Below are 27,676 nucleotides of genomic sequence, written 5' to 3'. Positions count from 1 at the left end.
GTTAGAAATAAGTTCATTCAGAATCTTCATTTGTAAAAGCTGAAGGGACCTCAAAGACTATTAAATCCAAGGACCTAACCAAAAAGATGAGGTGCTGTGAATCGCCTGCACAGAGCAGGGTGAGAAGCAATGGCAGGACTGTATTCCTCGGTTCCCTCGCCTCCCCACCGAGAGTGCACAGACATGCTGTGCTTCAGGACAGGCCTCACCTGCAGCGTTAGCGGAGAATTTCATTCACATGCTGGAGATACTCTCCACACAGTGAGGAAGGAAACTTAATCTGAGGAAGACCAATCTATTCTAATAATGCCCACAGGTGTCTGGTTCTAGGATGACAATGGGGAGATCTGTCCACAGGCTAATAAAAACAAATGCCACAAAGGGATACTTTGTAAAGAAAGCAAGGATTGTTCTGAAAATGAAGAGTGAGAATAAAGAAAAGGGCCAAACCATAGATACCCCAGAGCACTTATGTCAGAGAGGATGATGAAGGGAAGGGAATAAAGAGCATGGGCAGAGGGGGGCCCCAGCATTCAGGGAGGGGGCGCTGAGGCCGAAGCGGAAGAATCCCAGCTTTTGCCATGGCCTGGAAATCTTCACAATCTATAAAGGGGCCTAAGGAAATTTTGACCTACATATCACAGTAATCATCAGTGGTGATTAAAAAAAGAAAGAAAGTAGAACAGGAAAAACCAAGAGAGGTTAGAAAGAAAAGCAAGGTTATAGAGATGTCGAGCACATCTCAAAAGGGTCGGAAGCAGTAAATTAAGATTGGACTAAAAAACATCAGAAAGCAGCAGTAAAGTGAGAAGGTTTCTGATCGTTATGACAAAATAGGCACATATGTGCCCTGGGGCTGCTAGTTTTTGTTTATTGTTTTTGTTTCACTGTTGCGACTTTGAGCCTATGAGTGGTCATTTGACTCTGGAAAGTCCCTGATTAGGCCTGGTCCTGTTTGTAGAGAACTAGTTCTTCACTTTTTAAAGGTCAACAATCCTTTTAACAGCACCCTTGAAAAACACACATCACCAATGCACAATTTTGCTGGCAATTCCAGGGATACCCAGCATTCCCATAGCCTGGCCTATGTTTTGATTGAGAACTCCTAACCAAGTAGTAATAGTCCCTGTCAATGGCAACACCCATTACTTCCCAGGGGGCCTCCATACTGTGGTACCCACTGCTCACCTGTAATTTGCATAAACTCCAGGACAATAGAAAAGAGCTGTGAAGACACTTCTATCTCTACAAATGGTGTCCAAGGTCAGTGTGATCCCATACACCGAGGTGAGCAAGAAGATCAAAAGGGCAAGTATAAATGCTTGATGATTTGATTCTCCAACGCAGCTATTTATCCTCAAAACAGCATAGAGAAATAAAAAAGCAAACACATTTTTAAGAGTTCTTGATATAACTTACATAATAAACATGAAAGCTTTATTTTTTTTGAGACGGAGTCTTGCTCTGTAGTTCAGGCTAAAGTGCAATGGCGCGATCTTGGCTCACTGCAACCTCTGCCTCCCGGGTCCCGGTTAAGCAATTCTCCCGCCTCAGCCTCTCAAGTAGCTGGGATTACAGGCACATGCCACCATGCCCAGCTAATTTGTGTATTTTGAGTAGAGATGGGGTTTCACCATGTTGGCCAGGCTGGTCTTGAACTCCTGACCTCATGATCCACCCACCTCAGCCTCCCAAAGTGTTGGGATTACAGGCATGAGCCACTGCGCCCAGCCAAGACAAGGTTTTAAATAGGGAAAATGTAAATTCCAGTTATTAAGAAGTTCTCTTATTTTTCAATTTTAGGGAATTAAAAACTTGCACCCTGAGGAATGCAGTCTTATATTCTCTGCTCTTCGCAAAGTGGAATCATATCGTCAGTTTAAGGACAAGACTAAGTAAAAAGCAGAACCTGGCTAACAAATCTTCCTAAATATCAATATTACCCAGCTATGGAGATCTAACATTGTCCTCACCATGTTAAGGAAAGGGAGATAAATAGAATTATGAAAACTTAAAAATGCTAAATCAGAAGTATTACATAGTATGGGAAAATTCATGTTAAATATATGAAGAGTAATATAAAGATCCAAAGAGGTTAGAAACGTAGCGTAGGGGGAAGAACAACTTGATAACATGCAGGCTCTTTGGCAGGTAAAAACAGTTCTGTGTCATGGCCATTTGTGGGGCAGGATGTAGAGGGAGTGCCTTCTACCCACTGCATGCCAGGATGCTCCAGTGGGCACATATCTGCTGTTAGGTGAGCCTTCTGCAAACCAGCATTTGTAAATGGCACACACACACACACACACACGAATAAGTGAAGACACAGAAGTAGAACATCTAAAAATGAAAACACCTGTTTACTTCTAAAGACAAGGACCCAGAAAAGAGCTGCCCTGCACTTGAGCCATGCACTTGAGGCCCACGCCAATGCCTCTCAGCCTTTTCTGCACCCTCACCCTCTCCTGCATCCCCTTCTGAGGAGGAGGTACACTACAGGACCAGAATCCTAGACACGAAAAGCATGAATTCATTGATCACGACTGCCTGAAGAGCAATAAACTGCAAACATGCTACTTACAGCATTCATATCTGAATTAATTATAGTCCCTTTAGTTTAGATGTATTTAGTGAAGCTGCAACATTATCTTTAAACATTGCACTTCATATTTTACGGAGCCTTATGTACCTTCGTTTGTTACTGGCCAACTGGCAGGTACAAAAGCCCATTTCTCTGCAAATAATCAAATAGAGAGTTTATCTGGTGGGACCTCGATTCAATAATGTTAAGTGGAAATCATCGGTAGCATAAAAAACGATTAAGTATGTATGGCAAGGGGACAAAAGAGTCACCTAAAAATAGGGGTACACTTTCTTGAGCTTTATGTTTAAAAAGGAATAGCACAGGGAAATATGCTTATACTGTTTCTGATCAATTCTTTTTTAAAAAATCATTCAACTGTAGATATTTCTCTATTAGAAAGGAAAAGATAAATGAGTCATTCAAAAGAAAATTGAGAAAAAAAAAACCCCACAAGTTTTCTGTTATTCTCCTTCAGGAAATGACTGAAGGAACTAAATTTGTGAAACTCGAAAAACTGATGACTAAGTGGGAACATCACAACAACCCACAAATATCTACAAGGTGTAAAGCTGGGAAGGAGAGAAATTTTGGGATAGCACAAGGGAAGATAAAATGTAACTAGAGTTTTACATGAATTTACACTTTCCAAGTCTCCAAATGTTTCCAACATACCAGACACAATGATGATCCATTCTCCTCACACAGATGCCACATATCCGGCAGTGCCATGCCCGGGCTGGTCGCACCAGCTGGCACTTGGCACACCAGTCCTCCTTCGCTTTGGTGGGGCTTCCAGCTGGCATCCTGGAAGAGCCCTTGGGGTCATCCTTTGTTGTGCGATTGTTGAGACTACCCGACATGTCTGCCCCAGGGAACCCTTTGGTCTTCTCCTGCCCTTTTCTGCTCAGGCACTCCAGCTGGCTGCTGCTTAGAGATCTGTCACCGCTTGCTGGATTGCTGAGGTAGCCTGGATTCTTCTTGGCTCTATGCAAGGCTAAGAGTATCAGAAATAACCCGCAGGTAAGAACCGCCAGCTGAACGGGACCCACACGCCCTTTGGGGACCACTTCCTGCAGGAACACATAGTACATGTAGCCCAGAGAGAACAGTCCAAGGCTCAGGAAAAACAGGGTCTGTTCTTTCCTTCTGTGAGTGAGGTAGTAGTACCACAGTGCCAGCACAGGAAGGGAGGTCAAAACCACCACCCCCAGGAGGAAATGCCAGGAAGCCACATGAAGGAAGACAGGCAGCAGGACAAGCGGAGGGATGATGCTGATGTTCACTTTTTTGGCTCCCCTAAGCCAAGGAATTCGGAGGCGATCAGAAATTGTATCCATGATTCTTTCACAAGTCTCTGGCTGTAAAGATTTACATGTAATCCATCTATTCAGAAAAAGCACAAAGAGGAGGGACTTCATGTGGGTTTGTTGAATTAAAAGCTACAGAACACTGAATGCCAAACAGTGGGATAAACGATAAAAGCTACCAAAGACCAAGCATTTTACTTCCTTACTACTAAACTAAGCTTTTCAGATTCACATGTCATTTTTTAAAATAGGAACAAGATGTTTAAAAACTTAAAGTCAAGATTATTTCTCCCCTAAACAAATACATAGGTACAGACACATGCTGCAAGTAATGTTTACATCTTATGACCTGTACGGTCATAAGAATCTCAAAACAAATCACAATCTAGTTATGAGGACAACATGGGAATTTAAGAACTCTTAGGTAAGTGACAAAGCAGCAATAATCAATAAACTCTTGTGATCAAACATTATAAGGAGTGCTCAGACTAGCATCAATACTTCTGGGTGGAGTCTTCAGAGGGGTCTTTGTGGAAAAGGTGGGATCTGTGCTCAACCTTGATGTCCAGCTAGCATGTGTATGAATAGAGAGGGAGTAAGGAAGGCCTTCCAGTGGAAAGAAATGTGTGCAGCACATACCTGGCATGAGCCCAGGGAGTAGACTAGTCCCACAAGGACAGGGCTACATAGAGAAGAATGGAGATCAAACTAGTATGAGTCAAATCACTGAACTTGGTGAATGGAATGATATTGGTTGACTGTTTTGCACACTTAGGCTATGCTATGTTCTAAATGTTTATGCCCCCAAAATTCATATGCTGAAACCCAATCCCCAATGCAAGAGTATTAAGAAACGGGGCCTTTAGGAGGGTATTAGGTCATGAGAGTAGAGCCCTGATGAGTGGAATTAATGCCTCTAAAAAAAATATCCAAGGGAGCCTGTTTGCTCCTTCCACCATGTGAGGACACATCAAGAAGGTGCTGTCTATGAAGCTGAGGAGACCTCACCAGACACTGAATCTGCTGCTGCCTTGATCTTGGACTTCACAGCCTCCAGAACTGTGAGCAATAAATATCTGTTGTTTATAAATTACCCAGCCTAAGTTATTTTGTTACAGCAGCCTGAACAGACTAGGACAGAAATTGGTACTAAGAAGTAGGATGTTGCTACAACAGATATCTAAAAATGTGGATGCAGCTGTGGAACCGGGTAATGGGTAGAGGTTAGAAGAGTGTGGAAGTGCATGCTGGGAAAAATCCTAGACTATCTGAACAAACTGTCAAGGGTGATTCTGGCAGAAGAGGAGAGCTGCAGAGAAAGCCTCAATCTTCGAGAATCCCTAAGAGGTAATGAACAGAAGGCTCGCAGAAACATGGACAGTAAAAGCCATTCTCATAAGATCTCAGATGGAAGTGACAAACATGTTATTGGAAATTAGAAGGTGATCCTGGACACTTATAAAAAGAACTCACTGGAATTGTGTTTGTGTCCTACTGTTTGGTAGAAAGTAGAACTCAAGAGTGATTAAACTGAATATTTGGCAGTAGAAATCGCTAAGCAAAGTGTTCAGGGTGCTGCATGGCTTCTCATAAATGCTTAGGGTAAAATGCAAGAGAGAAATTTTTTTTTTTTTTTTGAGACAGAGTTTTGCTCTTGTTGCCCAGGCTGGAGTGCAATGGTGCGATCTCAGCTCACCGCAACCTCCACCTCCTGAGTTCAAGCGATTCTCCTACTTCAGCCTCCTGAGTAGCTGGGATTACAGGCATGCGCCACCACGCCTGGCTAATTTTGTATTTTTAGTAGAGACGGGGTTTCTCCGTGTTGGTCAGGCTGGTCTTGAACTCCTGACCTCAGGTGATCTGCCCACCTGGACCTCCCAAAGTGCTGGGATTACAGGCGTGAGTCACCGCGCCCGGCCAAAGAGAAATAATTTAAAGACAAAACTCATAATCAAAAGGGGAGTAAAACAAAGATTTGGAAAATTCTCAGCCTGTCTATATTGTAACAAATGAGAAAGCATGTTTGGGAGAGAACAGCAAGGATGTAGATGAGATCAGTATGGATTAGCCCCGTGCCAGTCATCAAGACAATGGAAGGACCCTGAAGGCATTCGGAGATCCTTGGGGCTGCTGCTCCCACCACAAACCTGAAGTGCCAGGGCTTTGAGGGCAGACAGTTTCATAAGAGGGCCCAGGGCACCCATGGGGCTTCAGGGTGTACTGCTGAGTGCCATCTGAAGTCTCTGCTCCCTACATTCTGGTGCACCCTCCATGGCAGCTCCAGGTGTGGCTCCACTGGGCCTAGGTATGCCATAGAGGCCACCCCTCTGAAGGGCATAGGTGGTAAATCTTGGTGGCATCCACAGGGTGCCAATGCTGCAGGCATCCAGAGTGTAGGAGCTGTAGAGGCCTGGCTGCCTCCACCTAGACTTGAAAGGATGCCCTGGAGAGCCTCGGGGCCAAGGCAGAGGACTGCCACAGGGGTGGGGCCACCACAGAGAGCCCCCACTAGGGCACTGCCCAGTGGAGCTGTCATTGTGGTGGGGTCACTACAGAGAGACCCCACTGAGGCAATGCCTGCTTGGAGCTGTGGGGACAGGGTCACCCCCAAGAGCCCCGTAGAGCCACTAGCATACAACTCCAGCCTGGGAGAGCTGGAGGCACCTGTAGGAACTCCAACCCATGAGAGCTGCAGTGTGGGCTGTGTGCAACAAAGCTGTGGTGGCAGGGACCCCCAGAGCCTTGGGGGCCCAACCGCCAACCCAGTGTGTCCAGAAGGCAGGACATCAAGTCCAAGATTATTCTCAAGCCTTATTAAGGCTTAACATTGTTTGCCCCACTGGGTTAGGACCTGTCAGTAACACTCCTTTCTTCCTGTTGTTCCCTTTTGGAATGGGAATGTCTATTCTATGCATGTCCTACCATCGTATTGTGGAAGCACCTAACTTGTTTGATTTCACAGGCTCACAGGTGGAGAACTTGTCTCAGGATGAATCGTATCTTGAAACTCATCCATATCTGATTTGGATGATGATATTCAGACCAGACTCTGGACTTAGACTTCTGAATTGACACTGGGATGAGCTAAGACTTTTTGGGGTTGAAAAGTCTTAGTTCATTGAAAAGTCTTCATTCATTAGGATGAAATCAATGTATTTTGCATGTGAGAAGGACATAAATTTTAGGGAGCCAGGAAGTATCTGTGTCCCTCCAAAGTTCATTATGTTGAAACCTCATTCCCAATGCAATAGTATTCAGAGGTGAGACCTTAAGGAGGTGATTAGGTCATGAAGGCATAGCCCTCATGAATGAGACGTGTGCCCTTATAATAGAGCCCTATGAGCTTATTCACCCCTTCTGCCATGTCATGACACACCAAGAAGGTGTCATCTATGAGGAAAAGGGCCCTCACCAGACACTGAATCTGCCAGTGCCTTGATCTTGGATTTCTGAGCCTCTAGAACTGTGAGCAATAGATGTATATTGTTTACAAATTACCCAGTCTCAGGTATTTATTTTATCATAGCAGCCTGAACAAATTAAGACAGGCTAGTAAGAAAAGGTAGAGTTTAAGGAAAGGTAACTTTGATTTTAGACAATTTTTAAAGGTAAGACTAGAACTTGGAGGTGAGTGGGAGATAACTAATTGGGAATCATACAGAGCGGCAGGCACGGTGGAAACACAGAGGAGAGGGGTACAGAGAGAGCAGAGGAGATGCCTCAGGGGACAGCCCAGGTCTCCAGGGCTAGGAGGGAGGAAGAGTCAGCAAGGTTAATGGAAGAGCTGCGGTCTTGAGTGATGGTGGTTATGGAAACAGCATCATTTCTCCATTCATTAGTGCAAAGTGCTCTATTTTCTCAGTATAGATTTCAGACTAAATCTAAAGAACCTATATTCAAAGACATCCATAAAAAAGACTACACAGTACACTGTCAAGTAAGAATGACAAAGGGTTCACTGGGTTTTTAATAGTCAAGGCTGGTACTAGACTGCAGACCCCAGGGAATGCTTTTCATGGCTGTATTAATGTACCAAGTTCTAAGTCAACAAATTGGCAGTTGCAATGACTTTTTTAACCAGAAATAATTATTAATGGGAAAAGCAAGTTTCCAACATCCCTATCCTTCCCACATTATGACTTCCATTGACAGTGATTTTTAAATATATAATTACTCAGAAAATGGATTAAAACCAGATTATTCACTGTCCGACACCAAATTTTTTCAGTGATGTTAAAAATTCTCTTTTTGGATAGTAATTTCCATCACTTGGAAAATAAAAGCCAAATACAGTATGATCAATCAAGACAGTGTTGCTGGTCACACTGAAAACTGTGAATCCAGGGGAGATACATGCCTTCTGGCTGGAGTTCCTCCCCAGAAACAAGGGGCAAGACCAGTACTAACAGCAGGAAAATGAAATTTCAACCCACAAGGCCCTCTGTGGTCAGGTGCCACCCAGTCCCAAGTAGTCAGTCTCTAAATGCTGAGACCTCTGAGAAGGCAGGAACTTTCTGGAACTATTGTGTTCATTTTAAACTTACAGATTCTGCTGGCTTGCATTTTATTTTATACTAACTTGCCTACTATCCCTTTAAACTGCCTGTTCTCTCCCTCATCTCTCTTTAAACGAAAAATAATATCCTATAAAACAGAGCAGACAGACAGCTGTGCACTACTGCGTAATCCATCTTTCTAAAATCCTCACACTTGACACAGAAGCCAACTCTCATTTTAGATGCTTGGAAATAGAATCAAGAGCAAATTCTAGCATTCTGGGTGGCTAGGCTGAAAGTACACATGGCAGTTCTCAGAAGGGTGATGGGGCCAGCGTCAAGAAATGCTCTGTTCTTACCGATCACACCCTTCATCCAGATCTTGACAATCACACAAACAAGTAGCCACGTGGTTCTTTTCCCCATTCCGATCTATGTACTCGCAGCAGCACAGGGGCTCCAATTCAGGTTCTTCGGTTTTCTTTTTCTTCACAGGCTTCATACTGCCCTTCTGTGTCATGATTTGCACCTGTCACCATGAGGCGTAAGAAGCCCTCAGAAGGTAAAGGTGGAAAGAACACAACTTACATCTCGTAAATAGGTCCACGCCTCTCTCTCCGCTTAACCTCCAACGCCTGAGCAATCAAAAATGAGAAGAGAGAGGGGGAGGGGGTCCCGTTTTCATCAGGCTTCTGTGACTCCGCCTGGCCACACAGGGGGCTCCAGGGTTCTTGGAGCTCTGAGCTGCCTTCACGGCCCCTTCCCAGCCTGGGCAGGCGCCGTCTGGGCACCAGCCGTTCCTATGGCGACAGCCGACCACGCGTCCGGGACAGCCGGGGCGCGGGCGGTTGCGCTCACCTGCGGGTGCAGACTGGGAGGGCCGAGCGGTCTCCGCTCCAAGCCTGGGCGCTGGTGGAAACTCAGCCTCGGGGCTGTAGGGAAAGGCGAAGCATATGCCCGCTGGCAGCGGCTGACACACCAGGCTCCCCGGCAGTGCTCAGGGGTCGCCGTCCAGCCCAACTGGTCGGGCCCCTTGCAGGGTGCGCCTCTCCCGCCCCCGCCAATCCGGAGGACGTGGGCGGGCCTCGCGCACCACCCCGCCAGGAGAATGACCTTGGAAGGGAAGTTACCTGCCCTCTGGCCGGAGGTGCAACTGCAGCCAAAGAGGCGGAGGGGAGAGATGGGTCGGCTTCCCCGGAGGCACAGACGCGTCTCCCGATCTCGGCTACGCGGAGCCCCGGGCGTGACGGCAGAGTCTCCGGGACCCGGGCTCCGCTCGGCCGCTCCCTCGCCGCAGCCGCCCACCTGTGACCACAGCCCGCCGCGGCCCGGGCGGCGCGCCCGCCTCCCCGCGCCGTCCCAACCGCCCCTCCGCCCGCCCGGCTCGGTGCGCCAGGTCCACGCGCGCTTCCGGGTGCCCCGCCCCCGGCGCCGGGGTTCCCCGCCTGTCCGCACGTGCGCCGCCCGCCTCCCCGCGGTGCCCGCGGGCGAGGCTCCTCCTCCTGGCCCGCGGCCCTGGCGCCGGGAAGGGGAAAATCGGCTCCCGAGAGCGTGTCCAGGAGGCAGGGGAAGGAGGTGGGTCCCGCACCTCCGGCCTGCCCCGCCACGCCCCGCCCCGCCCCAGAGGCGGCAGCCGGGCGCCGCGCCGGTGGGACAGCCTCCGGAGCCCCGGGGTGCGGACGAGGTGCGGAGACGGAAATACGGGAAACCCGGGAACCCGGAGGATTTCCGAACTACGTGAGACCGTGGAGCGGCCAGCCTTCATTCAGACTCCGGCAACAGGCGGTGGGGGAGCTTTCCACCGCAAAATGTTATCCAAGTACCTCCCCCAATTTCGCTGACCTTCTCTTAAAGGCCCATCACTGCTGCCGGATCTGTTCATTTAGCAACCTGTTCGTTTTCATGATTTCTGGCTAGCAGCCTTTACATCGGACCAGCAGGCCTCGCTAGTACTTTTGTTCCAGTCGTCTGCGTATTTGAGATGAAACTGCCCTGAGATGAGAGTCCTTTTTGGGTTTTATTATTGCACAAAATTTCTTTAAAGAGTGTAGGCCCATGTACACGTTTCACTACCGCAGGCTTTCTAGTTTTGTTTTTAAGTAGAAAAAGAAGAAAAACTACAACTCAGAAATTTTCAATTTTATTGGTATTCAATTTACGTAACAGGCTCAAATTTTGTTAATTGAATTCTGCATCCATACGAATTTAGTCTTAATTTATAAAGCAACTTACTTCGATACTCTTCCTTGAAGTATGTTATAAAATACAACGTTTAAATAAACATCACAAAAATATTGTTTGTCGATCATTTTTGTGACTTTAACAGAGAAATCTTCAAGTTTATAATCCACTCATTCTTGCTTACAGCCAGACACTACATAAATCCTTACCAAAACAAAACAAACCCAGGTAGGTTCACTGTTACCCCTAGGTATGCTTCGTTGGAATTCACCCAGAGAAACCCATTTTCCCTCTAACGGAGCCAATACTTTCATTCTCTACAGGCATCTCAAAAATGACTATAATAATGCCATGTGGCTTTGGGGACTCTGGAGAAAAATGAAACATTTAATTAAAGGCAATAGTTGTTCAAACAGTAAGAATGTATACACATTTTATATATAGATAGATAGATGGATATGTATTTTTTCCCCAGAGAAAGGGCTCAAGAGACAAAACAGTAAAACACTTCAGCTTTCCCTAACTCTTGAAAAAATATCTGATTTTAAGTCAGTTTACAAAGTTCTTATTTTAATGAGCCACTTGTATGGAGACACATATGCATAAAAACTTTTTATGAAACAGCCAAAGCTTGCATCTGAGTTAAAACTTGATAGTCAGTACACTTGTACTGGGACATACGTGCCCCTGAAGTTTTTATTAAAGAGCTAAAATCTATGTCTGGCTTATAACTTACCAACCAAAACAAGTCACACACATACATAAAGAAGGAAGCCATACATGGTTACTGAAAATACACAAATTATTTTCAACCAGATGTGTCACTTCCACCATGAAAGACTGCTAAGCTGAAGCCAATCTTAGTTCAAGTATGCATTTGATCTGTCACTAAATGCCCAGATTTTAACATAACCTTCTGGTTTTTAAAACTCAGAGGATGGTTCTTCCTTTTGACTGTTGGTATCCTAAGTGAGGAGGCAAGATAATCCCACCTCTGATAGTTACCTTAAGAAAAAACAACTATTTCTTTCATAAAGATACAGCATGGCAGAAGACCCTTTCTGATAATCATTGTCAACATGCAGATTCAAAAAGTTTGACTATTAAATTTGCATGCTAAATAAATGAAGACATTATAATATTTACAGTACACAAACCTGGAAATGTTATATGCCTGAAAACAGAACCTTTAAAATCAGTAATGACATAGAGGTTTCTTCTTACATTGTCCTGTTTATCCTCTTGGTCTTATCTCAGTTACGAAAGCGACCTATTGGACATGTACGGATTCTGTGCTAACAAAGCATCAGACTTCACTGTAGAAATGAGACCATACCACTCAATTCAGGGTGTGTCATTTTCTTTTTGTATCAGAGAAATTCAGTTCTATAATATATTTCATGGTTCACTGAAGAAATTCACAGCTTAAAAATATCTATAAGAAGTGAAAGGATGGATTATTAAGGCCAGCAGAAACTAATTATCAAATAAATGTTACTGAAAGAAATGTTCATATTAGAAATCTCAATAATGAAAAAACATAGAAATGTTCTATGCCAAAATCCTTCATTCGTCTGGTTTTCTTCCAGGTATTTTCTTTAAGTTCCAAGTATCTCTGCAGTTTTAGTCCTTCAGATCACTAGCTTTCAACAGCCATGCCCGTCTTATTCTTATTTAGTAGATCAAACGTTTTCTGAAGCATAATGAGTGAGCTCTTCAGCTGTAAACAAAGTTAATTTTCAAAATCAGATTAATTTTTCTAATCAGATTTGAAAATTTCTGTTTTTTATGCCCAAAATTTACAGTGACACTTAATATAGTTTTGTTTATACTGATGCCCGAATAAAACGTTAAATACAAAATACCTGATTCTTTGGGGTATCTATCAGTATGATTGCTACAGAGTTCTTCCCATTTGCTGGAGTATTGTACTTCTTCCTACTGCTACATAGTCTACCTCCCAATAGGTCCATTAATCAAATTAAGCGTAGTGACAGGCTCGTTTTCCTAAAAGATTTCTGAAGTTGCAGTGGTCTCCTCACTATCCCCTAAACAACTCCAGTTTGCTTCAGTGCCTTTGCATGCTCTCATCCTCATGTTCTTCACCTAAAACTTACTCATATTCACACTCTTCATGTAGTTTTCCCCAGTCATTCTGCCTATAAACTCCCAAAGCATTATCCTTACTACTTAACACTTTGACACTGAATTTTGTAATCTTTGTCATTAACAATACACCTGGACATCTCATTTCTCTAAGAAAATTGTGTGCAACTCAAGAGCAGGAACTATATCTTACTCTTTTTTTGTATTCATTCAACAAATATTTGTTGCTTGCCTATCACATGTTGGGCAGTGTTCTAAGCACTGGATATACAATGGAGAACCAAATAGGCACTGTCCTGTCCTTCATGGAGCTTACAGACTAGTCAGGGATCCAGAACTATTAATAAAACAAATAATCACATACATAAATATATACTTAGATATTTTATTAAGTTTTTGACTTGAGCAGCTGGTGGATGGTAGCATCATTTTCTGAAATGAGACCCACCAGAGAATTAGGTTTTGGATTAGAGGAAAATTGACTTCTGTTTTGGACATAATCAGTTTGGGAATCCTGTTAGTCATCCAGGTGAAGATGCCAAGTAGGCAAGTGACTGTATGAGTCTAGAGCTCAGGTCGAGGTGAGAGATACGGACTTGGGAGTTGCTGCTGTCTGAACATTTGTGTCCCCTTCAAAATTCACGTTCAAACTGAATCCCCAATGCAACAGCATGAAGAGACGTGGCCTCTGGGAGGTGATTAGGTCATGACGGCTCTTATGAATGGATTAGTGCTCTTACAAAAGAGCTTCAGGGAACTAAATAGTCCCCTTTTTTGTCCTTCAGTCCCTTCTGCCAGGTGGACACCAAACATGCCAGAACCTTGATCTTGGACTCTTCAGCCTCAGAACTGTGAGCAATAAATTTCTTTTCTTTATAAATTACCCAGTCTCCAGGATTTTGTTATAGTAGCACAAATGGACTAAGACAGGAGTCAATGGAACGTGTGGTTATTTAAAGTTAGGGGTGTGAATAAGATCACCTAAAGGGAGAGTAATAGAGAAGGAAAGAGAATCTAACACAGAGCCCTGGAGCATTTGGGCCAGGAAGAAGTCAGGCAGAGGAGATATTTTTATTTTTTATTTATTTTTATTTTTTGGAGACGGAGTCTCGCTCTTTCACCCAGGCTGGAGTGCAGTAGCATGATCTCAGCTCACTGCAACCTCCGCCTCCTGGGTTCAAACAATTCTCCTGCCTCAGCCTCCCGAGTAGCTGGGACTACAGGCGCCTGCTACCACCCCTGGCTAATTTTTTGTATTTTAGTAGAGACGGGGTTTCGCCAAGTTGCCCAGGCTGGTCTCGAACTCCTGAGCTCAGGCAATCTGCCTGCCTTGGCCTCCCAAAGTGCTAGGATTACAGGTGTGAGCCACTGTGCCCAGCCAAGGAGATGTTTTTAACTAGCAAAAATTAGTTTTACATTTTTCTAAGTGAAAGAAGCCAATCTCAAAAGACCACATATTGTATTATTCCATTTATATAACAGATCCAGAATAGGCACACCCATAGTAATGGAAATTAGATTAGTGGGTGCCAGGGGTCAAGGGGAGTGACGGATGGGAAGTAACTACTAATGTGTACAGATTTTCTTGTGGGGTTATGAAAATGCTCTGGAATTAGATAGTGATGATGGTTGCACAACCTTGTGAATAAAAACTTTTATTGTATGTAAATTACATCACAAAAAGTTTTTTTATGGTTTTAAAGAAAGCAAGATTAGATACATTAGATACATTTCAAGAAAGAAGTGTTTAGCTCTGTCAAATGCTGACACTGTAGGATGAAGACTGAAAAAAGGTACAGTCTTTTTACAAGCCAGATGTCCCTGGGGACCTTGGCTCAAGCAACATTAGTTGGGGAAACCATGGGGGAAGAACACCAGGCAGGAGTGAGCTGAAGAGTGAATGAGTGGAATAAATACACACATCCAACTTTGCTCCCTCAAACCCCACTAATAAAGAGATTTTTTAGAAGGCATAAAGCTATAAGGGCAAGGAAAATGGAAAAGGAGACAACAGTAATGCAACTTTGGAAACTGGAAAGCAGATGGATGACTCAGCAGGCCTGGAAAAGCTGAATTCTAAAGTAAAAGTAATGCTGAGAACCAACCAAATTAACCCTAAAGAATCCTCAAAAGGCTCAGGTGTTAATGACCAGGAATCTCTGGAAGTGAGAATAAAGAGGAAGAGCCAAAGGAAGGATTGCATGAAACTTTTGGCATCTGACCTTTCCTACTACCTAGGCAGAAGTCTAGAATTTTATTTTCCGTGCAGGATAACACAGAGGGTCTCTGGCTGCCTGGCTTGAGGGAGACCAACGCATTGTTAAGGATAGCAGTACATACCAGAAACAAGGGTAATACATGAAAATGTATGTACTGAATCCTGGGACCATCCTTTCTGCCTTTCCTTCCCCTATCCCTCTTCCGCTCAGCTCCTAATATGCTGCAGCCAGCCCTAAATCCACCAGGTTGGAGACTGGAGGAGTCTTCTCTGTGGACACTGACCCAAAGGTGCTGATACCAGGATTTCTCAGCCAAGAGCCCAGCCAGATCTACAGAGAAGTTTGGGGTACACCAGCCCAATCCATATGTAAAGAGCTTCAGATCCACACAGGAAGATAACCAAGGGCTACCAAACACTAAAGAAATTCTCTAACCTTAAAGATAGAATTAAAACGAGGGTGAAGATCTTGATGCAAAATGAGTATGCCAGAAGAAGATTTTAAAAATGTTAACTATCAGTAATATCTTCAGAGAGAGAAAGATATGGTAGCCATTAAAAAAAAAAAAAAAAAATTGCAGCTGGGAGCAGTGGCTCATGCCTGCAATCCCAACACTTTGGGAGGCCAAGGCAGGCAGATCTGTTGAGCCCAGGAGTTTGAGACCAGCCTGGGCAACATGGCAAAACCTTGTCTCTACAAAAACTGCAAAAATTAGCTGGGCATGGTGGCTCACACCTGAAGTTCCAGCTACAGGAGGGTGAGGTGGGAGGTTTGCTTGAGCCCAGGAGGTCAAGGCTGCAGTGAGCCGTGTTCATGCCACTGCACTCCAGTTGGGTGACAGAGTAAGACTCTTGTCTCAAAAAAAAAAAAAAAAGATGGCCGGGCACGGTGGCTCATGCCCTTAATCCCAACACTTTGGGAGGCCAAGGTGAGAGGATCACCTGAGGTCAAGAGCTCAAGACCAGCCTGGCCAACATGGCGAAACCCCGTCTCTACCAAAAATACAAAAATTAACCAGGCGTGGTGGCACGTGCCTGTAATCCCAGCTACTCAGGAGGCTGAGGCAGGAGAATCACTTGAACCTGGGAGGCAGAGGTTGTGGTGAGCCGAGATTGTGCCACTGCACTCCAGACTGGGCGACAGAGTGAGATTCCATCTCAAAAAAAAAAAAAAAAAATTGCAACACCACAAAGAAAAGAAATCATTCAGAAAAATGATAGCTCTTTGAAATTGAAAATTTGTTAGTGAAAACTGAAAAACTCAATGGAAGAATTTGAAGATAAAATTGATAAAATATCCCAGAAACAGAACAAAAAGACTAAGAGATAGAAAGAAAAGGTAAGAATATTACATAACCCATCCAACAGAAGGCTGACATCTGAATAACAGGAGTTGTAGAAGGTCAGGAGAGAGAAAACGAGGGAAGGAAATAATCAACTATATGACTCAAGAAAACTTCCAGAATTATAGGCATGAGTTTCCAGATTAAAGAATCAAGAGTGATAATAGCCTCAGAATTCTCAATAGCAATACTGGAACCAAAAGATAATGGAGCAATGCCTTCAAAGTTCTCATCAAACCATTTATAAGCAAAAGAAAAAGTAGAATGAAAAATTTTCAGTTAGGTGAACTCTTAAAATATTTACCTCCAAATTCTCTTCTCAGGAAGCTACTGTTGGATGTGCTCCATTAAAAGGAGGAAGTAAACTAAGAAAGGAAAACACAGGATATAGGAAACAGAAGACACACACAGACAATAGGAACCCCAGAATGACAGCTGTGCACCCGGCATAGAGGGCCACTGGACCTGACTGGAGCCATCAGAAGACCTCATCAATGGAGTACCTACGTGAATAAAGATTCTGAGAGATTTATAAACAGAAAATTAGGGGATTAAATGTCTGCAAATATTAAATGTCTGTAAAGATAATTGGCAATAGTGGTAAAAATACTAGTAAGATAATTATGGTACATGTATACAGTTGAATCTTATGCAGCTGTTAAGGGGGTTTGCTTTATATACTGAGATGGAAGTATCTCCAAGATATATGGTTAATAGATAAAAGTAAAATAATGGACAGTGTATGTAATAGCTACCATTCCTGTAAAAAGAGCTTAATATTATGCATCGAATTTTATTTAGAAAGATCAATAAAAATGAAGTAGATGTATACACACTGATATGGAAACATCTTCAGAATATATTACTAATTGAGAAAAGATATACAACAGTATATATTGTATACTCCCATTTTGTAAATAAATAAATAAACAAAAGTGACTACATAATAAATGTAATACCCTTGCATAATAGAGACTGGCAGGGGTAGTTGGCTCTAGCAGGGGGATTTTTTCAAACGATAGTAGGGTAAATATTCTCTCATACACAGAAGAGCAACTAATTCATACTGGGACAAAGATACTAAGTACTGTGATGTATCGAGTTGCCTACCTGTTCAAGCATCACTATGGAGTCTCGGAGCACTCCCTTTAAACGATGGGCCTGATCTTTATTCTTCTGAATAGTTTCTGCTCTTGACACCATATCAGAGGCTAAACTGAAAGAAAAATGCCATCTTCAAAATCTGGAGAATAGCTTCTGATCTTTTTTTCATTTCCAGAAATCATCAGAGCCCCATAAATTTGCAAACAAAACACAAAATTAAACAAACAAAAACAGGCTGTTTATGGCTACAGGATAGTTAGCAGACCACAATCTCTGAAACTGAAATTAAGTTTTCTGCAACTGAAGAATTACTGAAATAATACGGTGAATACAGGTCAGGGGGAAAAAGACTTACTTTAAAGATTTCTCTTCTTGGAGGCGGAGACGGTAAAAGGACTGAGCAGCATGTTCTATCTTTGACAGCTTCAGAAACAGTGTCACATTCAACAAAACTAATAACAACACACTAGGCAGAGCAAATTATATGTTAATCCACACTTTTCCAGACCTAAAGCATTGCTAATGCAGAATATACATGCAAAAGCTTCAAAAATGTGTATTGTCTACACTGTTTTTCACTGTTGTTATTATTTAAATCAATTACCCCTATTTTATTATATGAAATAATTACTTGTAAGTATTAAGTGGAGGTTGAGGAAAAGATGGAAGGTAATTAGAGTGACAATACAAGTCCTTGAATAATCCTAACTCACAGGTTTGGGGTATCTGTGACATCTCTCCCCTCTGCTAGGAATACTAGTCAGTGTTGATGTGAGACCACCAGCTTTGAAATCTACCAGATAAGCTTTTAGGATCTATTTTTGGGTGCCTTTGGCTTAGGCAATTACACGCTCATAATGCTGCCTTTCAGAAAAGGAAATGAAGATCAATATGTAGTTGATCTCAGGTAGAGCATGATGTACCTCTTATTCCCAGTGGAAGTCAGCAAAAAAAAAAAAAAAAATTACCATTCAGCAAAAATTATTCTAGTTCATCTTGCACAAAGGAAGTATCAAGTCCCAAATATACATTAATGGTGTCATATATAAAATGTTACATGCTAAATGAACTTAATGTATTGGTTTTCACAGCAGCCTTTCAAGTGAATGGTTACATACCATATATATATATATATATATATATGCAAATATATAGGTGGCATCATATCTCTCTACTTTTTCTATTAAAATATTAACTTGCCCTTATTCACTTTTACCCATCAAGAAGATTTATTTTTAAAAACTTAAGATAGTAGCAAGAAAATCCAATCTTTGAAGTTATTATGGCATTGAAATAGTATACAGATTAATATTCCAACTTTTGAGTAAACATTTTCTGTAAAGTAATGCAAAAGAAAACTGATAATATTTGCTATTCAGAACTGTCGTAGAAAACTGATTTAAGCAGAACATAAAAATCTTCCATAAAGCCCAAAGGAACAACAAACATCTTCTATGTTCTGAAATCTATAATTAGACAAAAAAAAGCTAATATTGAAGCTCCAATCCAAAAAATTATCATCTTCAATATATCACTAAGTCAGAACCAATTCAATTAAATCTAACATAGTGCCTCAAGATTCATATAGAGGCATATAGATATTAGTGTTCTAAATATGACTGGCTGAGTGGATTCCTATAGAATATCCTGGGATTCAGACATTGTCCCACTATTTTTCACCATGTAATGCTCATATCACTTGCATCAGAATAACCTGGGGTGTATGTTTTAAAATACTGATTCCTGATGCCTACTCAAGAATTACTGAATCAATCTCTGAGACAGGGGTCAAGAAATCTGCATTTTAGCAAGCACCCCAAGTGATTCTTAGGCACAGCAGAGTTACATAAGAACCATTTGTCCAATCAAATAGAGTAAAATAGTATTAATGGCACTTCCCCAGCATGTATATGTAAATATTCCCTTTAAATTTATGGAACTTCCCATAAAAACCTATGATGGTAGAAATTAATCAGATTAGCTAAAAAATAAAAACATTTGTTGGATGAGTACTTTGTATTTCCTCAAATTTAACAATTCTTCTGAAAATCATATATAAAGCTAAAAATCTGAAACCTATAAAATTGCTATTTTTGTAGGCCAGCAATAGTCAAATAGTGGCAATTTCTACACAATAATATACAAATACATTCAAATTCTTTTGGAAACTAGTTAAAGATAAATGCTGAAACAAGCAAAATAAGCATTCACAACAAATACTTACAAAATACTCATTACCACAATAAGAGTGACGTTATAGTTTTCCATTTCCTTTTTCTTTCCTGTAGATCACAAGAAAAAGGCTGCATTAGAATGAGAATTGTGATTACAACTGATCCAAATTTTTTTTTTTTTTTGAGATGGAGTTTCGCTCTTGTTGCCCAGGCTGGAGTGCAATGGCACGATCTCAGCTCACCGCAACCTCTGCCTCCCAGGTTCAAGCAATTTTCCTGCCTCAGCCTCCTGAGAAGCTGGGATTACAGGCATGCGCCACCACGCCCAGCTAATTTTTGTATTTTTAGTAGAGATGGGATTTCTCCATGTTGGTCAGGCTGGTCTCGAACTCCTGACCTCAGGTGATCCACCCGCCTTGGCCTTTCAAAGTGCTGGGATTACAGACGTGAGCCACCGCACCCAGCCCTCAACTGACAGAAATTTAATACTCATTTGAAAAGAACTGAAAAAGAACTTTTAAAAATTATTTGTAAAGACAAAGTGATTTAGGGTAAATTCCCTGCACCCCTTTTTTCATTTCTGACATCCTGAGTAATATGAAACAAATCTACAAAGAGAAAACTTTCAGCACTCCTTAAAATTTGGCCTATATTGCAAATTACTTTACTCTAAAATTAAACAAGCAATTCAATACAACATGCTTGATAGCTAAGTAGCTAATAATCAAAAAGCAAATATCTCTCCAAATAATATTTGAACTGGGCTTACATAAAATGCTTCTCTTGTTAAAAAACAAAACAAAACAAAACATTATCACCTATTCATTGTTACCCAAACTTCTAAATTCCAAAATTAAAGAACCATTAATCTTAAATAGTGGATAAACATAGTCACACTAAGCTACAAGCCTCAAAGGAAGATCTGATAATGTAAGAGGATGAGAAGTTATGACAGTTTTATACCTCTGAGAGGAAGGGAATAACACTTATTAAAAGTAAGATGTGTTCAAAATTGAGAATGAAGATAATAAAAGTCAAATGTTATCTTTGCAATTTTGCTGGGCTGGCCCTGACAGTATATAAGGATTAAGAGAGCAGTACACTCAAACGTAGAAATTGAATTTCTATAAATGCTAGGCAGCAAATAAATAAGCCAAGTGGTTCAGAAGTTGGCAGGGTGGTGATTGTGGTGGGGGCTGTGGCAAGCTGGGGCGCACTGAGTCTAACAGGGCAGCTACTACTATGCTCCAACAAACTGCTGCCATGAAGGGATTTCAGTGCTGGGCTGTCAGATCTCAGTTTTTATATAAAAAGTTCCAATTTTAGCCAGGTGTGGTGGTGCACACCTGTAATCTCAGCTACTCAGGAGGCTGAGGCAGGAGGCTCACTTGAGCCCAGGAGCTTGAGGTTACACTGAGCCATGATTGTGCCACTTACAGCATGGGCAACAGAACGAGACCCTATCTAGAAAAAATAAATAAAATTTAAAAAAAAGTTTAATGTCCAATTTTTAAAATGACACATGGGCCAAATAAAATACATTGGTTATATGCTTGCCATTTTGCAACTGCTCCTTTATACTTATATATTAGTTTTCTTAAAGGAAATCAGAGTTTGATAAACATTATCCAAAAAGGAGGGAAGAAAAGGAGACCTCCTGACATATCTTACAAACAAGAGGCACATTCTGCTTCATATAACTAAAGTAAAAATCTTTCATCTCTGTTTACCAGGTGACAACTACCTGTAATATCCCCTTTGGCACCTAAGCCCACATCTCCAGAGGAATGCTGAGAAGAAAGTTTAGGAACTGTTTCTGCTGTTCGGTTGAATGTTCGCCTTCTCCTTCGTAGGCCACTAAGTTTTCCAGGGTCTTCAATGGCCTGATTCAATACAGATTCTTCAATTAACAAATCTGATTCTAAGAAAAAAAAAAAACAATCTTTATATAGTGAGGAAAGCTCCTCAACTATAAGATACAATGGTTTTTGGTGGTTATTTTTGATAATTTTCTTTAACAAATTCCTTAGGTTCTTATGACCTACATTCAAATTTTACACTTAATGAAAAGCTTTAGAGAGTACAGTGACCCCATAATGAGGTTTCATTATTCCAGGAAGAATGTGTATTAATAAATGATGGGCTCATCAGAGCAAATTTGCCATGTGCTATGTTATTAATACATATTAATGTAATAATTTCAATTATGGAAACAACAGGCTACCCACTTACATTGGATCATTAGAAAGATTTCAAAGACAGATTATGGTACTTCTCAACCTTACAGGAAGGAGTAGCATATACTAGTTCTAATTTTCAACAAGGGTTTGCAAGAAAGGAAGCACTCACAAAGAAAATCTGTAAACAACCTATAAACCTCATTTTTGTCATTTGTTTCAAACTTTTCCTCTGCCAGAATTTTTATTAGAAACTTATTCAGTGGCCAAACTAATTTTTTTTGAGTTTCATTTTTCTCTGCTCCTGATGAAGAATTTAATAATGAAATAGACAAGGAAGAAAGGCAAGGAAAATTATCAGCAAACTAGATGATAAGCCTTAAATTACCTTGAGTTGACTGACCACCAGCTTTTCTTCAACTAAACTTAAATTATGCTTGTGTATATATATGTATATATATATACACACACGTATATATACATGCATATGTGTGTGTGTGTGTGTGTATATATATATTTCTCGCATGTATATGTTAAGAAATATCCAAAGAGAACCACCGTATCGTTTTCCCCAGTCAGTCTCTAGTACCCACCTCCACCAAATCCATACACGTACATACTACCATTGCCAAGTGGGCTGCATAAGCCCAGGAAAGCTGCATCTGACAAGGAAGGTGGCCCCGAGGACTCCCCAGAGCTTAGACAGCACAGGTGTATATCTATGATCAGTTTATGCAGTCAGTCTCCTTGGCTCCTTACAGAGGCAAAGGGGTATGAGAGCTCTTAACTGTGTGATCTTGATAAAAGTCACTTAACCTCTCTGTGTTTCCATTTTCTCTTTTAATAAAATGAAAAATAATTTAACTTGTTCTGAGTATGAAATGAGTTAATATCTGTAAAGCACATAGAACTTTATTATGTATGTCTGGGATATAATAAGCATTATGTAAGTGTTTGTTCGGCCAGGCACGGTGGTGCCTCACACCTGTAATCCCAGCATTTTGGGAGGCTGGGCGGGCGGATCATGAGCTCAGGAGTTCGAGACCAGCCTAACCAAGATGGTGAAACCTCGTCTCTACTAATAATACAAAAATTAGCCGGGTGTGGTGGCACACGCCTGTAGTCCCAGCTACTCGGGAAGCTGAGGCAGGAAAATTGCTTGAACTCACGAGGCGGAGGTTGCAGTGAGCCAAGATCGCACCACTGCACTCCAGCCTGGGCAACAAAGCAAGACTCCATCTCAAAAAACATAAAAAATAAAAAAAATAAGTGTTTCTTTGACCAATGAAAATTAAAAGTTTTGAAATTCCCTAAGTGGCAGAAAAAGTGGAACAGTGGGAACCACTTTCGTGGGAGTCTTTCCAACATCATTGACCAGTTTCCTGTTACAAATCTAAATGAAGAATCAATCCATTTTGTTAATAAATCCCATCTTTACAAAAATAGATAAATAAAAAAATTTACAAACCAAGCTGTTTGAAATAATCCTCCAAAGAACTCCAGGAATTCTTTTCAATTAAAGATTTGACAAGGCCCCATGGCTGTTTTCTGTATTTCAAATCTGTGGAAACTCTAGTAGAATAAGAAGGAAAGAATATTTATTTAAAGAGCAGACTTTAGTTATATTCATGTTACAGTTAAATGTAAGATTGTATTCAGTGGAAAGTCAAAAAGATTCAAAGTCATTAATATCATAAAAGAAAATGTGTTCATTGATAACTTTTATTTAAAAAAGTAATGTGTGCTGCTAATAATTTCATCAAATTTTCCTTCTAAGTACTTGCCATTTTACTTATTTCCTTTCTCTAGCCCTAAATTTTATTTATCTAAATAGCAATGAAGGCTCAAAATAAATACTAAATTTTCTAAATTCCTTGTATAAAAAATCTCTAGTGGTCATACACTAGGTGAAAGTAACTACATTAACCAGAGTAGGCCAAGTACATGATGGCCCATCTCTCTCTGTAATGCACCAACATTTCTCATGTCCCACTGCAGCAGAGCCAATTACTGCTCACTGAGCACTCCCCCAAAACTCCCAGCCCCTTTGCCATTAAACAAGGTCACATGACTGGTTCTGGTCAATGGATTGTGAACACAATTCTACAGCTTTCTCTTCCTGTGGCAACTGAAACAACACATATTCTGGATCACGTAGCTCCGGGTGTCAAAGCCTTCATCAAGCGGGGGCCTTAGGTGAGAAGCCCCACTCCTCTGCTCACCCCTGTTGGAAATGTAATTTAAGCAAGAAATAAAACTGTTGTGTAAAGCTACTACTAAGAATTCAGGATGAATAAATTACCAGGACATAATCTAGCCTATCCTAACACACTCATGTACAGCAGCTCACCTTAGCCTGCATTTCTGTTTTGAAGATCGGATGATACAGTATCTGTTCACAGTATAGAAGTAATCATGGTAGGGGACATCATGTGTCAGTACTTCTGAATCTACCAAATAAAATCGTGCTTCCCGACTTTCTTTATACAGTGTCTGCCAAAGTAAGATAAAAAATGTTTGTATGTATATGCTTAATATATGAATCTTCTTGCCAATTTAGAACATGTATATTAGTATTCCTTCTCAAAAATTACAAAAGACATGAGAAACCTATATACAAAGCTAAAAGAGCCTACATGCTGACTCTGTTGTCCATAAATTGAGAAAAAGAGGGCCGGGTATGGCGGCTCATGCCTGTAATCCCAGCGCTTAGGGTGGCCGAGGTGGGAGAATCGCTTAAGGTCAGGAATTCGGGACCAGCCTGGCCAATATAAAAACACCCAGCCTCTACAAAAAAAAATTTTTTTAATAAAAAATTAGGCCAGACGCAGTGGCTCACGCCTGTAATCCTAACACTTTGGGAAGATGATGTGGGTGGATCATTTGTGGCCAGGAGTTCAAGACCAGCCTGGCCAACATGGCAAAACTCCGTCTCTCTTAAAAATACAAAAATTAGCCAGGAGTGGCGGCACATGCCTGTAATCCCAGCTACTTGGGGGGAGGCTGAGGCAGGAGAATCACTTGAACCCGGGAGGCAGAGGTTGCAGCAGTGAGCAAGATCGCCTCACTGCGCTCCAGCCTGGGAGACACAGCAAGACTCTGTCTCAAAAAAAAAAAAAAAAAAAAAAAAGAAAGAAGAAAATATTAGTTGGGGTTGGTGGCACACGCCTGTAGTCCCAGCTACTTGGGAGAATGAGGTGGGAAGATCATTTGAGCCCAGGAGTTTGAGGTTGCTGTGAACTATGATTGCACCACTACACTCCAGCCTGAGTGACAGACTGAAACTGTCTCTTAAAGAGAGAAAGGGACTTACAGAAATTATATTTGCTGCCCCTGTGTCATTTATTTCACTGTCAAATTATTTTTTCCTTTAGGCATGAGGACAAACCATATAATCTCTTATGTGTATTATAAGTTTATAGAGTTTTAAGTGTTCCTGTTAGGTGAACAATTCAAAAATCAATTGAATGAAGTAAGGATCCCACCTCAAAATTAATCAAAGTTCAACAAAACCACCCTTCACCAAAAAAGTCAAGAAGGGTAGTAACCAAACAAAACACTGCTTTTCCTAAACAGGATTTTAAATGGTCATTGGCCAAACCTTTCTCATTTTAACCATACCTTTTCTACCTATCCTCTAAGGGGGTTGGGGGGGTGGGGGTTTCCAAAGTTTTCAAAGACCCTCCAATACCAAAATACCAGACTTTTCTTACGTTTGATAATCTTTTAAGAATTGTTTAAAGGTATGGAAATACGTTCTTTTTAATGATAATGGACAAAACTATTGTTTTGTCCATTTGTTTGCTCTTATAAGCACAACTAGTTCAGATGTTAAGAGATGTTTTCAGACTACTTGCACATCAGATACTTAGCACAAACTGGCTAAACACACACTCCACTGTAAGACACTGCCACTCTGGTCACAGATAAAGAGCATTAAATAGCTCATACAGTATTTAATTTCAAAAACTCATTCTCTTCCCATGTGCCAAAGCAGCCATCTAGTTATTTGGCCCCTAACTCTTGAAACAATTCTGTAAACCAGATTTGAGTAGTGTTCCTTTTTCTGTCTTCTTTATTTTTTATTTTTTATTTTTGAGACAGAGTCTAGCTCTGTTGCCCAGGCTAGAGTGCAGTGGCTAGATCATAGCTCACTGTAATCTCAAACTCCTGGGCTCAAGTGATCCTCCTGCCTCAGCCTCCTGAGTAGGTGAGACCACAGGCACACACCATCATGCCTGGTTAATTTTATTTTTGGTAAAGACAAAGTGTCACTGTGTTGCGCAGTCTGATCTCAAACTCATGGTCTCAAGTGATCCTCCCACCTGGGCCTCTCAAAGTGCTAATATTCCAGGGATGAGCCACCATAACTGGCCTGGTATTCTTTTTAAAAAAATATTTTCTTTGGGAGGTTGAGGCAGGCGGATCATGAGTTCAGGAGTTCAAGACCAGCCCGACCAACATGGTGAAACCCCATCTCTACTAAAAATACAAAAATTAGCCAGGCATGGTGGTGTGCGCCTGTAATCCCACCTACTCAGGAGGCTGAGACAGGAGAATCGCTTGAACCTGGGAGGCAGAGCTTGCAGTGAGCCAAGGTTATGCCACTGCACTCCAGCCTGGGCAACAATGAGACTCCGTCTCAAAAAAAAAAAAAAAATTTGAATATGTGAAAGAGAAGAAATGAAGTATAATGACCCTCAGGAGCTCATCAACTAGCTTCAGCAACACTAACTCCTCCCCAGTCTTGCTTCCTTTGTCCTCTGTCCCATATTACCTGCCTCTATCACCATCCTCTGCCTGGCTAGATGACTTCTAAAGGAAATCCTAGACATTAATATAATGTCATCCATAATACTTCACTATATCTCTTTATAGATTCTTCCATATATCTCTTTTAAAATAAATATTATTTTTTAATACACAGCTGTAATACCATTACTATACATAAAAAATAAACAATTCCTGAAATCTCATAAATACCTTTTAACAAGTGGTTTGTTTGAATTAGGAGTGGGTTGATACGATTCACATGCCTTTTAAGTCTCTTTTAACCTGTAACAGTTTCTCCTCCCTTTTTTCTTGCCACTTGTTTATTGAAACTGTCTTGTAAATTGGTGAACTATAATAGGCATCTTCTCTCTTCCCCCACACATGACTCTTCTGGACACTGACAAAGCAGACGTACCTGCTTTTCAGTGGCAGCAGTGCATTTTCCAGTAAGTGGACTATTAAGGACTACAGTGTAGGTCATGGTTCTCAGCTGATCACCTCCAAGTTCTGCAGTCCAAGGGGTAGATACTACATCTAACAACAACAAACACAAAATGAGTTAGTTCTAGAAACTTAAACTGTATGACATTAAATGAAATCAAAGGAGCTTCTGAATTATTAAAATTTCTATTTTTGACTAGCACTAACTTCCTTATAACTGGGTATTATAAGTTTAACATTAAAGAAAAGAGAGATTAAATGTTAAGCACTCTCCTTAAATGTGGCATATTCCCCATCTCTGATCCATTTATTTCTAAATTGTTTATTAATATCCTTTTTCCTTTTATTAGAAGATAAAATTAAAAGTTGTTTCATCTGTAAGCTTCCTTTTAAAGTCCTCAGTACCTATGAAGAGAAGTAACGATGCCAGGTTTATCAGAGACGGAACAACACTTTAACATTCCCATCACTGAGGACAAAACTTTAAAATATTTTTGTCATTAAGAAACCATATGACCTTGATATCAACTTACATAGAAATTATGTCAATGTTATGAGAAATCATGTAATGTCAGTGGCTTGTCTGCTAAAATCTTTAGTCACAGTAAGGCAATGGAACATAAATGATTATATAATCTGTCTTAAGAAGACTATAAGATCATATCTCTATGTTTATAGCAAGATCCTGGTAAAAATTCTCTTTTATTTGCTTAGGGACAATATAGTGATTAAATACACACTTGAACAGAAATATAGTTCTAGAACACAGTGA

The 27,676-nt window shown here is 41.2% G+C and overlaps 2 protein-coding genes across 41 annotated transcripts in view; both read right to left on the bottom strand.

Annotated features, from left to right (window-relative positions):
• Positions 1 to 9,724, bottom strand: part of ZDHHC23 (zinc finger DHHC-type palmitoyltransferase 23) — a 30,923-nt gene extending 21,199 nt beyond the window's left edge. For 5 of the 35 annotated variants that reach the window (XR_010155051.1, XM_063805165.1, XM_063805176.1 and 2 more), the window contains exons 1-4: positions 9,518 to 9,651; positions 8,747 to 9,022; positions 3,257 to 3,967; positions 1,189 to 1,356 (exon numbers count right to left, since the gene is read on the bottom strand). Coding sequence is in view for 29 of the 35 variants with exons in the window: in XM_063805165.1 (XP_063661235.1) it covers positions 1,189 to 1,356; positions 3,257 to 3,967; positions 8,747 to 8,907 (1,040 nt within the window). In the remaining 6 variants the exon portion in view is untranslated. Of the gene's footprint in view, positions 1 to 1,188; positions 1,357 to 3,256; positions 3,968 to 8,746; positions 9,192 to 9,245; positions 9,320 to 9,517 lie in introns of those variants that run through there. The other 30 variants (XM_063805159.1, XM_024355201.2, XM_063805170.1 and 27 more) reach the window with 16 other exon arrangements.
• A 787-nt stretch (positions 9,725 to 10,511) lies between these two features.
• GRAMD1C (GRAM domain containing 1C) overlaps positions 10,512 to 27,676 on the bottom strand; it is a 118,528-nt gene continuing 101,363 nt past the window's right edge. For 5 of the 6 annotated variants that reach the window (XM_063805156.1, XM_009445963.5, XM_016939928.4 and 2 more), the window contains 8 exons: positions 26,879 to 26,997; positions 24,041 to 24,183; positions 23,159 to 23,262; positions 21,258 to 21,434; positions 19,564 to 19,621; positions 17,695 to 17,805; positions 17,346 to 17,451; positions 10,512 to 12,288 (listed from right to left, as the gene is read on the bottom strand). In XM_063805156.1, the coding sequence (XP_063661226.1) occupies positions 12,208 to 12,288; positions 17,346 to 17,451; positions 17,695 to 17,805; positions 19,564 to 19,621; positions 21,258 to 21,434; positions 23,159 to 23,262; positions 24,041 to 24,183; positions 26,879 to 26,997 (899 nt within the window). In that variant the 3' untranslated portion in view covers positions 10,512 to 12,207. 6 annotated transcript variants of the gene reach the window in all.

Source organism: Pan troglodytes, chromosome 2 (assembly GCF_028858775.2).
Source record: "Pan troglodytes isolate AG18354 chromosome 2, NHGRI_mPanTro3-v2.0_pri, whole genome shotgun sequence".
Classification (NCBI taxonomy): Eukaryota; Metazoa; Chordata; class Mammalia; order Primates; family Hominidae; genus Pan; species Pan troglodytes.
Note: the sequence above shows the minus strand (reverse complement) of the source record. Positions and strands in the feature narration are given on the sequence as shown.